The sequence below is a fragment of the Salmo salar genome, chromosome ssa15, assembly GCF_905237065.1.
Source record: "Salmo salar chromosome ssa15, Ssal_v3.1, whole genome shotgun sequence".
NCBI lineage: Eukaryota > Metazoa > Chordata > Actinopteri > Salmoniformes > Salmonidae > Salmo > Salmo salar.
Window position 1 is genome coordinate 25,247,145 of NC_059456.1, and position 15,108 is coordinate 25,262,252.

At 41.5% G+C, this 15,108-nt stretch overlaps 1 protein-coding gene across 1 annotated transcript; it reads left to right on the plus strand.

Moving 5' to 3' along the window:
• Positions 1 to 600: 600 nt before the first annotated feature.
• On the plus strand, positions 601 to 10,753 carry LOC106571118 (protein LBH). The gene is made up of 4 exons (XM_045695576.1): positions 601 to 849; positions 7,863 to 7,962; positions 9,483 to 9,651; positions 9,958 to 10,753. Exons 1-4 carry the CDS (start codon positions 779 to 781, stop codon positions 10,011 to 10,013), a joined length of 396 nt encoding a protein of 131 aa, XP_045551532.1. The 5' UTR covers positions 601 to 778; the 3' UTR covers positions 10,014 to 10,753.
• Positions 10,754 to 15,108: the final 4,355 nt, after the last annotated feature.

Consider the following 15,108-nt stretch of genomic DNA (forward strand, 5'->3'; position numbering starts at 1 on the left):
TTTCCCACTCAGGAGACTGAAAAGATTTGGCATGGGCCCCCAGATCTTCAAAAGGTTCTACAGCTGCACCATCAAGAGCATCCTGACCGTTTGCATCACCGCCAGGTATGGCAACTGCTCGGCATCTGACCGTAAGGTTCTATTGAGGGTAGTGCGAACAGCCCAGTACATCACTGGGGCCAAGCTTCCTGCCATCCAGGACCTCTACCCTAGGCGGTGTCAGAGGAAGGCCCTAAAAATTGTCAGAGACTCCAGTCACCCAAGTTATAGACTGTTTTCTCTGCTACCGCACGGCAAGCTATTACTTTTTATTTTAGCCTACTTGGTAAATATTTTATTCTTCTTGAACTGCACTGTTGGTTAAGGACTTGTAAGTAACCATTTCACGGTAAAGTCTACACTTGTGGTATTCGGCAAATATGGCAAATACAGTTGGATTTAATACATGATAGTGGCAACAGATGGAGTTGAGTTGGATATAGTCATGGTAGGATACAGTATTTTTCACAATCTATTAAGACTGGAATTGTGTTGGTCAATGTTAATAAGTGCAGCCTTTATTACATTTCAAAATAGTTTCGGAAAATACGTTACTCATCAGATTGTGCCGCTTTCCCCTCTTCTTGTAATAATTGCTCAACAAGTCTGTGTTTTTTGTTTTTTTGGGGGTGTGCCCCTCCCCCCCCAAAAAAGGTCTGTGCACTACCCTTCTCATGACAGAGAGACACGCGCAAAGAGTGAGAAATACAAACCGTGTGCACGCACACTCACACCGCTCATGGAGACGCTCCAGTCCTCCAGTGACCTGAAGCTGTTACCTCCGCTGGAAAGTGGAATCGGAATTTCGCGGTAAGCAAAGAGGCGAGCTGCAAGCTCACAGAGAAACACAATCAAGCTAACGTTATTGTTGTACCAACTCGGAGACAGGCGACCACAGCTCCACTCTTTATATCTGAGTAGCCTACATCATCCGCGGACAAATCAAGACCACAGAATAACATTAACATTCGATAAAGGTAAGTGAATGGTCGGTTTCATCTTAGAGCTATCTTCAAACCATACGTATTTTTAGCAACAATACTCATAAGCAGAATCACAAGTTTGTAGTGCGTGCCCTTTTAAGCTCTTCACTGCTTGGCTTGTGTCCAACTGTCCATTCCATAGCATTATCAGGAGAGCTTCCCTATACACAAAAGCCATGTACGGAAGCTAAAATAGTTTTTTTTTAAAGAGATAAAAAGAAAATGCACGTAGAACACAGATGACAATAATCTAAGTATCATTAATTGATCGGTCTGTGATTTATAAATATAAAGAAATGGTGTAACTTTTGAAGCCATGTGCAGATTATCATAAATTACTAAAAAACATATAACACATCTATAACACATTACAACGTACTGACATTTTGTTTGGAACCGCGCTGGCAATGGAACCGACTCTTATGAACCTTTGGGCAATGGTTTTGCGTGATTATGTAATATACCGTGCCATGCCTTAAAACGTTCTGTCGGTAGAGACGCATATTGACAAGAGGGTTTTACAAGCTTGAGTGTTATTTCTAGTTTGACATTAGTTTCACATCTGACTGTGAAATGAAAAGACTTCACTCATTTGCATGGATTTGAATTGCGCCAGGCAATGAATTGGGCGCTTGCACGCACCCTTCAGGCCAGACTCGCAGGCTACACACAGCCAGATCTCAAGCTACACACAAGTATTGATGCATCTGTCTATCATATGGAAAGGATTTTTTTGTAAAAATGTATTCATATGAAACTAATTTCAGAAGTGCAAACTTTGCACCTGTGGTTTTGTGAATAGTACACTATTACCTTTAACCTTTATTTAAAATGTTCTACTTCCTCAAACTTTTTTATCCCCATAAGCAACAATAACATGTGCAGAATATGCATAATATGTGCATTTGATAAATCAGTTTAGTGTCAGTTTTGAATCTCTGATGTTGTGAGGCCCTAAGACCTGTTCAGCATTGGTTAATGATAACTCTAATTTGCAATGCGGTGGACTATGCTACGTGTATCATTTCCATAGATTTGAATAGATATGGTTTTCCATATTGCCGGGAGCAGGTGAAACTAGCATCACTAGCCTCAATCAATTATTCTGGAGAAAGTTACACATTTGATCCTAAATTCACCTTACTTGCCTTTGTATTGTTGGAGGAAAGGAGAAATGAACTGCGTCAAAGGCTCCCTCAATCTGGAGACGTTTAACCTGTCGCTCTCTGGCGACAAGGGTTGGAAAATCAATCAAGGATATTCAGAAAAATCATGTTCCAAGTGTGTGTGGCTGAGCCATGCACACACACACACACACACACACACACACACACACACACACACAAAGCTAAAAAATACATGTGCACATACATGCCCACACAAACACAGACACGTGCACATAAACACACGCAAGCTAACTTGAACAGGAAACAAGCAAATTAGTCTTTGTAATATAATAACATTTGAGTTTATTCATGTTATCTATCTGCAAATAGTTTGATAAACGGAAACGTACAGCCTTTCTAATGATGACACCCCCACAGAGAGTTTTAGACAGGGTCTTTTGTTTCAATAGAAAATGGCACCAAACACGCATGTGGCCCTTTTGATTCGCCACTCCAGTTCTTTTTGTTTGTCCCACTCACACCTCACGGATGAGAAGGGTACAGCGCTAACAAGGGCTCTGATGTCGGCAGGGTGTGCTGCATTTGTAATTGGATTATACTCTAATCACAATAATAAGTGTGCAATATAAGCGCCATTGCCAGCCCACATTAGTTGGAGAAAAACAACGTAGTTTTTCTCCTTTTAATTCATTGTCTTCTATCATGGAGACACTGTATGACTTGTTCCACATTTTGTTACATTACAGCCTTGTTCTAAAATGTATTACATTGTTTTCCCCCCTGAATCTACATACAATACCCCATAATGACGAAGCAAAAATATATATATGTTTTGCAAATGTATATAAAAAAAGGAAATATCACATTTACTATTCAGACCCTTTACTCAGTACTTTGTTGAATCAACTTTGGCAGCGATTACAGCCTCAAGTCTTCTTGGGTGTGACGCTTGGCACACCTGTATTTGGGGAGTTTCTCCCATTATTTTCTGCAGATCCTCTCAAGCTCTGTCAGGTTGGATGGGGAGAGTCGCTGCACAACTATTTTCAGGTCTTTCCAGAGATGTTCGATTGGGTTCAAGTCCGGGCTCTGGCTGGGCCACTCAAGGACATTCGGAGACTTGTCCCAAAGCCACTCCTGCATTTTCTTGGCTGTGTGCTTAGGGTCGTCCTTCTGCCTCGAATGCTCAGTTTGGCCGGGCGGCCAGCTCTAAAAACAATCTTGGTGGTTCCAAAACTTCTTCCATTTAAGAATGATGGAGGCTACTGTGTTCTTGGGGACCTTCAATGCTGCATTTTTTTTAGTACCCTTCCCTAGATCTGTGCCTCGACACAATCCTGTCAGAGCTCCACGGACAATTCCTTTGACCTCATGGCTTGGTTTTTGCTCTGACATGCAATGTCAACTGTGGGACCTTACATAGACAGGTATGTGCCTTTCCAAATCATGTCCAATCAATTGAATTTACCACAGGTGGACTCCAATCAAGTTGTAGAAACAACTCAAGGATGATCAATGCAAACAGGATGCAGCTGAGCTCAATTTCGAGTCTCATAGCAAAGTGTCTGAATACTTAAGTAAATAAGGTATTTACGTTTTTATATATATACATTTGTAAAAATGTCTAAAAACCTGTTTTGCTTTGTCATTATGGGGTATTGTGTGTAGATTGATGAGGAAAACATGTCATTTAATCAATTTTCGAATAAGGCTGTAACTTAACAAAATGTGGAAAAAGTCAAAGGGTCTGAATACTTTCCAAATGCCCTGTATATCCGTAAACAAACCAATTAGAGTCCAGGGTGAGAATGGCTATGGGTCAATTAGAAGCCAGGATTAGTATGGCCATGGGCCAATTAGAGGCCTGGATTAGAATGGCTATGAGCCAATTAGAGGCCAGAATGAGAATGTCTATCGGCCAATTAGAAGCCAGGATTAGTATGACCTTGATAGCATGAAGGGGCAGGTTGGGCCATGTGGTGAACATTCTTTCTAGAAGTGCATTCGGCTCTTTAGTCACCACAGTCAGGGCATTTGTTTAACGCCCCTTCCTAATAAGAGCTTCGTTGACATGTGGTTGATATTTAGTCATCACTATTGACATAGATCTCTGCCAAGAATCAACACTATGTGCTGACTGAATTGGAATGTCAAGCCAGATTCTTACTGTAACCTTGAGTTATGCATCTTAATTCTGGGCCTGGTTTGATCCTAGGATAGGGGAGCATTAGCTGGGTGCTTGGGGCTGTGTAACAGGTACTGTACATGAACCTGTGGTGACTTTGATTATGTGGATCTCAGAATCTGTCACTGTTGTGGGCTCGGTTCCTGTCTCAAACACTTATGTCACAGCTGGCTCTCTTGGGCTATAGTACTGCACACACACACACACACACACACACACACACACACACACACACACACACACACACACACACACACACACACACACACACACACACACACACACACACACACACACACACAATTGCCCACTCACCATTCATACCCTCTTGAGTATGGCACTCATTTCCATAAAATATGTCCTGTTTTTGGCCCTTTCCCCCACATAGATGCCTTCCAGCCCCCTATAGACCCTCCAATCCAACCCAGTTTGGTCCCAACTGACTCCCTAAGGTTATTCTTTGTTATTAGGACTGGACCAAACAATAGACACATCCTTACGCTATCAACACCCACTGGCACTTTTTCATAAAGACATCTTGATTATTGACCGCCCACCATGTCTCCGTGGCAACAGCTGGGGGAGGGGGGGGGGTGTGCAGTAGATTAGTCACCCCATAAAACACACACATGTGCATGCACGTTTACACACAGACACACACACACACACACACACTAGCATTAGGACTGGTGATGGCTCATGGAGAAAGGGACTGATTCTTTTCTGATGGTTACCAGACATCCAAACGAGCAGATACGATAACCCAGAGCATCAGGAAGCATGGAAAAGAGTGGCTCTGTGTAGTTTGATGGCTGTGAGGATCCCGTGGTGCAATGAGTTTGAACATGGCACTGGTAACAGTGTTAATAAATAGTCCTTTCTATTGCTGCATGAAATACAGTACACGTTCCGCGTTGAAGTGTTTACTGAAAGCTGCTTTGGACGAAAGCGTCTGATTATTAATGGGACTGTGGATCCATTTTTTTTAACCATCATTCAGGTCAAGTGTGGAGAACACTGCGTGCACACTTTTATTCCAGCTCAGCTTTAACACACGTGATTCAACTAATCATGTTGTAAAATGGAAGACAGCGCTTAGCTGATTATTTTATTTCAGGTGGGTTGGTGATGGGCTTGTGTGATGTTTATTCCTGCCCGTCTACCGGTTTTCTCTTTTCCCTGGCACCTAATTGATCGGTTACTGTCATCGATTCGCACATCACTCGCATTCCCATGTCGAAATTGTTAGTAATTGACTTAAAGAATAAGACTGTACTTGTTACCATGTTCACATGTATTTTAGTGAAAGTAAAAAATAAAAAATACTATATAAAAATGTATAAATAAACATAAAAATAAAACTTTCCTAGGCATGAGGTGGAAGATGGTGTTCTAAAAATGGTCAATTGTATTGTTTGTCATTGATTGTACCGATTGACTCAATGAAAACAATTGTTCACAAAAAAAACAACTCATCATTTTCCAACCAAAGTAAAAATGTGGAAGTGAATATGGAGAGACTTGTTGGATGTACTATTTTATGAAAGGTCTAAACAAAAATATTTTTTTCACCCAGCTGTTCTCAGTGCCGCTTAGTTTTATGAAATATCTTTATCTTGGATAAAATGCATTGTTTTTAAAGAAACACACACACACAAACACACACACTATGCTAGTGATTTTCCGTTCCTAACTGAAACTAGAAGTCAAAACAGAATAAGGATACAACTGTTCCCTTATTGTCACTGAAGCAGAACAACTTCATTCTAATGTTGAACATGTTAAACCTGAATTATTTACATTCTCATCAGCAGTTGCATCCTTGTTCCTGGTGTCAGACAGAGCAAGGTGAAGTTCCCCCTAGACACTGATCTTGGGTCAGTTTTGCATTTCTCCCACTAATGGTTAAGGTTATGATTTGGGGAGAGGAAGCTGATCCTAGATCTGTACTTAGGGGACACTTCACCCCGGAGCATGTCAGACATTATGCTCCAACTCACGCCCTCATCTTCTCTATAAAAAGAATGCTCGTTTGAATGAACATTTTTCTTGCCATGAGTAGAGCAGTGAAGACTGTAGCACAGACTCAGTGGAAAAAGATTAAGTAAAGTATACATCATTTAGACACACAAGGTTCATTTTAGGACACAGCAAAAATAAAAATGGTGTGGTTGGGCTTTGAACTGGCTGCCCCCCCATAGCGCCACCTGCTGTAATGGAGGATATTTCCAAAATGTTAGGTAAACGTTAGGTAACATTCTCATTACATGTATTTAACCTTTATTTAACCTTAATTTAACTATTCAAGTCAGTTAAGAACAATTCTTATTTACAATGACGGCTTACCAAGAGCACAATCTAATGATACTGTGATATCATGCAGCAGACATTACCTGAACTAAAGTTCTTTCCCATAACCTTTCGTAAACATTCTTGCAACACATTGACATTTTGCTGAGAGTATTTTGTAGGTGCATGAGCAGAATCAGGCCCTGTAGCATTCATTGGCAAATGAGAAATGAAAATACGCAAGTGTACATTGACTGTGTTTACACAGGCAGCCCAATTCTGATCTTTTGCCGCTAATTGGCCTTTTGACCAATCAGATCAGATATTTTTCCAACAGTGAGGCAAAAGATCAGAACTGGGCTGCCTGTGTAAACGCAGCCTTAATGACTGTCACAGAAAGACCCAATTCCAAACCAATCATTGAGCTCAGTTGGTAGAGCATGGTGTTTGTAACGCCAGGGTTGTGGGTTTGATTCCCACGGGGGCCAGCACAGAGAAAAATAAAAATAAAAAAATGTTTAGAAATTAAATGTATGCATTCACTACTGTAAGTCGCTCTGAATAAGAGTTTCTGCTAAATTACTAAAATGTAAATTACTTGCCCCGGGTTTGTGCTGTCTTGCCAACTCTTATGATGAGACTCACAGCTAAAAACAGAATTGGATAGAAATCAGGAGTATGGTACTAGATAGACTTTCCCAATTACAGTAATTTTTTGCCAGATCAAAAAGGGTCCTAGGTGGTGGGTGTGGCAATGAGCATACTCCCCCATGCTCCCCATGAGCATGATTGGCTGTCTGCACCTCTACATTTAGAAAAAAATGTAGAAACTCCATCTTGGCACTGTATTTTTTAGCATTTTTTAAAGCCATTTTCATGCAATTCTACACATTTCTCCATGGAGCTGAGATTTTTTTTCTTCAGCTTCAATGCTAATTTCTTGTAATTCTACACATTTTGCCATGAAGCTGAAATAAAATGTTACAGTTTCAAAGCTAATTTCCTGCAATTTCATGCATTTTTGCCATAGCTAATGGTGTGTTCTTTTGCTCAAACTGTCTAGCTTTTATTTAGGTGATTGTTAGTTCTCAAAGATCATATATAGGGCCATTATCTTTTCTACATTATTATGCAACCCGAAAAAATGCTTGGAGCACCAGTTAAGCCCTCGGGACTTTATGGATTTGTTACTGTACTGAGAACATGGCCTCCTTTCTTTTTGTTTTGGCTTGGGTGAAGGCTTACTGACGGGATGACAGAAGTGATGAACACCTGTGATTCGACGGTGGGAGACTTCACCGTCGGAGGTGGGCCAGCAGACGAGGGTATATCCTTTCAGGTGGGACTAATTCAAACAGACACAAAAAACTAAAACAAACAACACACACTACAGCACAACATAAGAATCGTGTACACACACACACACACACACACACACACACACACACACACACACACACACACACACACACACACACACACACACACACACACACACACACACACACACACACACACACACACACACACACACACACACACACACACACACACTCCATGTCACTCTCTCCTCCTCTCTCCTTCCCTGTAGACCCATGACAGGTGCAAATGTCCCTCCATTGCTCTAAACTGACAGCAAGGCTATTTCTGACTGCACCTCCATCACAGCCTCCTCTTTCATCCCCCTCTCATCCTCTGGAAAAAAGGCCATCTGATTTCTGCTAACTTTTTACAGTGAAGACCCAGTGACTTCAAAGACCCAGTGACTTCAAAGACCCAGTGACTTGTACGACCCAGTGACTTCAAAGAGCCAGTGACTTTAAAGACCCAGTGACTTCAAAGACCCAGTGACTTCAAAGACCCAGTGACTTCAGAAGTACCTCCAAAGAACTGTCTTGTGTCTTGTGACTCCAAAGTAAAGTGTGTTTTAGAAGACCATGTGCACATAGAGTCTTTATGGACTTGTAGTAGAGGCCTTGTCTAAAACCAGTGAAAAGCTCTCAAGTAAGAGATGGCAGCGAATCCAGTGGCAAACTGTTACTTTCTCAACCAACCGGCTTGCCCTCATGCAGATGCAGGTGTCCCTCGCTGACCCCCCTCTTCCTCCTTCAGTGCAGTGGTGTTATGGAAGTAATCACAGTGGTGTTAAGGAAGTAATCACAGTGGTGTTATGGAAGTAATGCCACCCCACACAGTGCTGTTATGGAATTAATCACAGTGGTGCTATGGAAGTAATCATAGTGGTGTTATGGAAGTAATCCCACCCCACACAGTGGTGTTGTGGAAGTAATCACAGTGGTGTTATGGAAGTAATCACAGTGGTGCTATGGAAGTAATCGCGCTCTTCAGAGGCCCGAGATTTTGCGATAGAAGTGACACTTGCGGGTTGCAGCTAATGCAAAGCGCCTCGTTACCCCGGCATCCATTTCAAAGCTTTAAATACCGTTTTTGACTAGAGGGAAATGTCAATCAGGGAGGGAGGAAGTGGAAAACATATTTTTCTGTCTTCAAATGTTTGTTTCCCATTCAAGTCACTAGCCAAATCTCCTTACCTCTCTCACTGAGCATCATCTTGTGGCATGATTAGTCATGCTGTCTTTTTTCTGGAATGTGTTTTGAGCCCTTGGATACTACTTGGTAAATTACACATTTGTTGGATGCCACAAAACACTAAACTGAGCATATAATCTAGGGTTAACCTGATCCTACTCCATCAATGTCTCAGATGTTACCAACAGGATTGGCGTTACCAGCAATTCAGTGTTCAATTCAGTTCTGTTCAGTTCACCCCAACCCTTACCCTGTTTGCCAGATTTTCCCCTGTTTGCCAGATTTACCCCGACGTGATTGTGTTTCCAGATCTTTCCGGACTCCCTCGAGCGGTTCCCCAAGCTGTCGAAGCGGCTTCCGTCCATCGTGGTGGAGCCCTCCGAGAGTGGGGATGTGGAGAGTGGCGAGCTTCGCTGGCCCCCAGATGACCTCAGTTCCCCTGACGACGACTCCGGAGAGGTTGAGGCCGAGGCAGTAGGTGAGAACCACTAAAATCCATTTACAGCCAAGAGATGTGAAAACCAGGAGGGCTCTCCAGGAGACAATAGAATAGAATCAGTTTATTTTTCTGAAGCAAACTTCAGACGAAAGAGAGGAACTGAGGAACTCTTACTTGCTATGCCTAATAAAGTTTAGAACATTTTTAAACTATTCAATAGTATTGAGGTATGTGATTTGGAATACTGGAAAAGACTAGGAGCTTGTAGGTTGTAGTCAGGGGGGGGCTGTAAGCAAAATGTAGCTATCCAAATGGAATGTATTTAAATATGTGTGTTGGTGGCAGGCGGGGATCATCCCGAAGACGAAGAGCAAGTTGACAGAATGATGGGAGGAGTTTAAAACGGACTCTCGCAGGGCTGGCACCATTCCAGCCATTCACAGTGAGTTTCTCTATGATGGACAGCAGCAAGGAGGAGGGAGGGTCTTCAGGCTAAGCCCGTAATTAATAGAACCGCCAACATGTTGGTAGACCTCCACACCACTTGGTGGGGCCGAGTCCTGCACGATTGTCTTAAATAGCTCTTACGTGCCAAACCTTAGTGGGTAGCTTGCTACTGTAAATCAATTGTTGCTTATTTTACTTTATGTTTCACAATGCCATTTTTAAGTACACCCCTTTCAGAGCTTATCTGTGATCTTAAGATATTGGAAATAAAGACAGGAACACCTCTGTATATAAAATGTTAATGTATCTGGCTATCTTAGACCAAAGTCTAGAACACTGTACTCTTATGAAAACTGTATGTACACTGTAGATATACAGATTTACACAGTGAGTTTGGAAGAGGAGAATTCATCCTTGTATAGCTGTCAGCTTCTGCTCAAATGCATGTTATTATCTATTAGTCCTTATTACAGTTTTGTTTTCCTTTCAAACAACAGGATTTGAAGCATCATTTTATTACAAAGCACATGTATTTGAAAAAACATAATTTTCACATAACTGTTTTATTATTTAATATTTTGCCCAATTTCATAGCGTGTCTGGGATTGTTTTTGTTCATTAAACTTATAAACGCAACATGTAAAGTGTTGGTCCCATGTTTCATGAGCTGAAATAAAAGATCCCAGAAATTTTCCATACGCTCAAAAAGTTTATTTCTCTCAAATTTTCTGGACAAATTTGTTTACATCCCTGTTAGTGAGCATTTCTGTTTTGCCAAGATAATCCATTCACCTGACAGGTGTGGCATATCAAGAAGTTGATTAAACAGAATGATCATTACACAGGTGCACCTAGTGCTGGGGAAAATAAAAGGCCAATCTAAAATGTTCAGTTTTGTCACACAACACAATGCCACAGACGTCTTAATTTTTAAGGGAGTGTGCAATTGGCATGCTGACTGCAGGAATGTCCACCAGAGCTGTTGCCAGATAATTGAATGTTAATTTCTCTACCATAAGCTACACATGCACAACATCATTTAAAGAAATGTGGCAGTACGTCCAACTGGCCTGACAACCACAGACCACGTGTAACCACGCCAGCCCAGGACCTCCACAACCGGCTTCTTCTCCTGCGGGATCGTCTGAGACCAGCCACCCAGACAGCTGATGAAACAGAGGAGTGTTTGCTCCCTAGTGGGTGGGCCTAAGCCCTCCCAGGCCCCCCCATGGCTGCACCCCTGCCCAGTCATGTGAAATCCATAGATTAGGGCTTAATGAATTTATTTCAATTGACTGATTTCCTTATATGAACTGTAACTGAGTAAAATCGTTGAAATAGTTGCATGTTGCGTTTATATTTTTGTTCAGTATAGTTTGGAGTCTGATATTATGGTGACATTTCAAGAATTCACACAAAAACGTCTCGCTCACATCCTTGAAAATACATTGCTACACATGCACAAACGTAGATACTAAAGCACTTTAGATACCCAAGTGGTGTTTTTATTTTTCTCAACACATAAGAACTGTATAAATGTTCTATGGGATTGCACATTTATTTAGTGTTGTTTTCAAATATTGAATTAATTTCCCTCTAATTACAATTGGATATTTTCAAACATTTTCAAACAGTTTATTATCCCACTTATTCACTGTATCACATGTAAATGTGTGGGATATTAACCTATTACAGCACCTTAGCCTGGGTATGTACTGAAGCTACTGTACACTAAACCAGAACTGACAATTCATGTCTAGGTAAAGTCTTTATGATTTGTCATAGCTGGTTTTTAACCAAGATTCCACTTATGACAACTGACATGTGAACCTTCCAGAATGCCCCAGCCTGTTATTACATGAGTTTTATCACCGTGTTATTATAAACATTTTATGTTGTGTTATCCATTTCGGCACAAATAAGACAACTACTATTATTCATTTTTTTATTTAACTAGGCAAGTAAGTTACGAACAAATTCTTATTTAGCATGACAGCCTGCCAGGGGACAGTGGGTTAACTGCCTTGTTCAGGGGCAGAACAACAGATTTTTACCTTGTCAGTTTGGGGATTTGATCCAGCAACCTTTTGATTACTGGCCCAACACTCTAACCACTAGGCCACCTGCTCTAACCACTAGGCTACCTGCCGCCTATAACTGTAGGTGCTGTAGGATCAGGAGAGTTATATTCCATGTTTACGTGTAGCTATGGCACATAGAAGGGAGACATTGATGTCTACAAAATCTACCATTCTTTCCCTCTGCGTAGAGAGTTTCTATCTCAAACATCTAAACTGACAACACATTGAAGCAGTAATAACACTTTCCATAAAATATAAAAGTTATAATAATAACTACATTGTAGAATGTATATGATTAAGTGTACAATACAATCATCTACGTGCTATTTGTATGGTTTACGGTAACAGTAATGACTGGTTTCTTATTGTCGAAAAAACAAACAACAATTCACTGCTATACTTCTGTTTATTAAAATACATGTTTGTTCATTATTTTGGATCTTTCTTGATTAAAATATTTATTTTTTAAGGATAACATATTGTGGTGGACCGTTGGGTATGGCCACATTCTTCACTGTAAGATACTAAGTAAGTAAGTAAGATACTGTACCTGGCTATTTGTAATAAACGCTTGTGAAGAAGATAGATTTTTTTATTCTGCATTTTGGTTGGTTGAGTGTTTCTGAGAATGGAATTGAAGCTTGCCAATTCATGTGAAATTTTAAGTGGCAGAATTGCACTGAGATGTTGATCGTAGTGGTTCAAACTGAACTTAGTTCTCTTTGTTGGAGTGTAGAGGGAGTGCTGTCTGAGTGTTATTTAGCTGAGGGAAGTGGCCACCTTGTGCGTGTTTGATCAAGTTTGGACTTACCATAGAGCTGCTGGCACTATACTAATTTCTTCATCCCGTGACTGCCAGTTCTGCCCATGTTGTGACACCTTTCCTGTACACCTGCTGCTGGGGATGTGAGAGGAAATCAGTTTTTCCCATAGAGATAGTAGAGAGCCAATCTCCAATCTATACAATGGACTCTTCTGTGACAGCATGAGGAGTGCCTATGTGGCACAAGAGCCCTCTATCCATCTTTATGGTTTTCCCCCAGCATCAGCTCTAATGTCCTGGGTCCTGGGTCAACCTTGTTCACAGTTGTCTTCTGCGTTCTCAGGGTGGCCTTCTTCATCCTGGAAAGTACTTTCAGTGCGCCTGTAGGGAGAACTCCTGTCCGGGTGATGTAACTCACGCTGGCAGACACAGTCCCTATCTGGGACAGACACTGCACTCTCCTTGGACCATTGTTACCCCACTTGTGGCACACACTGATTGAGCCGGTCTCTTGGAAAACAAGAGAGTCTCAGTGAAGGAAAATAGAGTCCTGGAGAAAGACAGACATGATGATAAAGCTGAAGTTCTGTATCTAAGAAAGTCTGTCTGAGATAAAAGAAGTGTATTGTAGACCAGGCCTGTAAGGAGATTTGCTCCTGGCTAAAACTAAGCTTGATAATGGAAAACAAGAAAAGGAAAACACTTTCTTGTCCAAAGATTGCGGAGAAGAAGCAACAAGAAGTAAGCAAGACGAATCCTTCTCTCTCTCTCTCTCTCTTCAGGATTGGTTGTTTCTGGTATGTCAATAATCTCTCTCGCTCTCTCTTCAGGATTGGTTGTTGCTGGTATGTCAGTTCTCTGTCTCTCTCTTCAGAATTGGTTGTTGCTGGTATGTCAGTTCTCTGTCTCTCTCTTCAGAAGTGGTTGTTGCTGGTATGTCAGTTCTCTGTCTCTCTCTTCAGGATTGGTTGTTGCTGCTATGTCAGTAATCTCTCTCAATTCAATTCAATTCAAGGGGCTTTATTGGCATGGGAAACATGTTAACATTGCCAAAGCAAGTGGAGTAGATAATATACAAAGTGAAATAAACAATAAAAACGAACAGTAAACATTACACACACAGAAGTTCCAAAATAATGAAGACATTACAAATGTCATATTTTGTATATATACAGTGTTGTAACGATGTGCAAATGGTTAAAGTACAAAATGGAAAATAAATAAACATAAATATGGGTTGTATCTCTCTCTTCGGGATTGGTTGTTGCTGCTATGTCAGTTCTCTGTCTCTTCAGGATTGGTTGTTTCTGCTATATCAATAATCTCTCTCGCTCTCTCTTCAGGATTGGTTGTTGCTGGTATGTCAGTTCTCTGTCTCTCTCTTCAGGATTGGTTGTTGCTGGTATGTCAGTTCTCTGTCTCTCTCTTCAGGATTGGTTGTTGCTGCTGTCAATACTCTCTCTCTTCAGGATTGGTTGTTGCTGCTGTCAGTACTCTCTCTTCAGGATTGGTTGTTGCTGCTGTCAGTACTCTCTCTCTCTTCAGGATTGGTTGTTGCTGCTATGTCAGTTCTCTCTCTCTCTCTTCAGGATTGGTTGCTGCTGCTATGTCAGTACTCTCTCTCTCTCTTCAGGATTGGTTTTTGCTGCTATGTCAGTTCTCTCTCTCTCTCTTCAGGATTGGTTGCTGCTGCTATGTCAGTACTCTCGCTCTCTCTCTTCAGGATTGGTTGTTGCTGCTATGTCAGTTCTCTCTCTCTCTCTTCAGGATTGGTTGCTGCTGCTATGTCAGTACTCTCTCTCTCTCTCTTCAGGATTGGTTGCTGCTGCTATGTCAGTACTCTCGCTCTCTCTCTTCAGGATTGGTTGCTGCTGCTATGTCAGTACTCTCGCTCTCTCTCTTCAGGATTGGTTGTTGCTGCTATGTCAGTTCTCTCTCTCTCTCTTCAGGATTGGTTGCTGCTGCTATGTCAGTACTCTCGCTCTCTCTCTTCAGGATTGGTTGCTGCTGCTATGTCAGTACTCTCGCTCTCTCTCTTCAGGATTGGTTGTTGCTGCTATGTCAGTCTCTCTCTCTCTCTCTTCAGGATTGGTTGTTGCTGCTATGTCAGTACTCTCTCTCTCTCTCTCTTCAGGATTGGTTGTTGCTGCTATGTCAGTACTCTCTCTCTCTCTCTCTTCAGGATTGGTTGTTGCTGCTATGTCA

Excerpts from the sequence above, each read along its gene's own strand:
- LOC106571118 (XM_045695576.1), top strand. The coding sequence starts at position 779 with ATGGAGACGCTCCAGTCCTCCAGTGACCTGAAGCTGTTACCTCCGCTG. Across the intron at positions 850-7,862 it reads AGTGGAATCGGAATTTCGCG|GCTTACTGACGGGATGACAG; the intron begins GTAAGCAAAGAG and ends GCTTGGGTGAAG. Across the intron at positions 7,963-9,482 it reads ACGAGGGTATATCCTTTCAG|ATCTTTCCGGACTCCCTCGA; the intron begins GTGGGACTAATT and ends TTGTGTTTCCAG.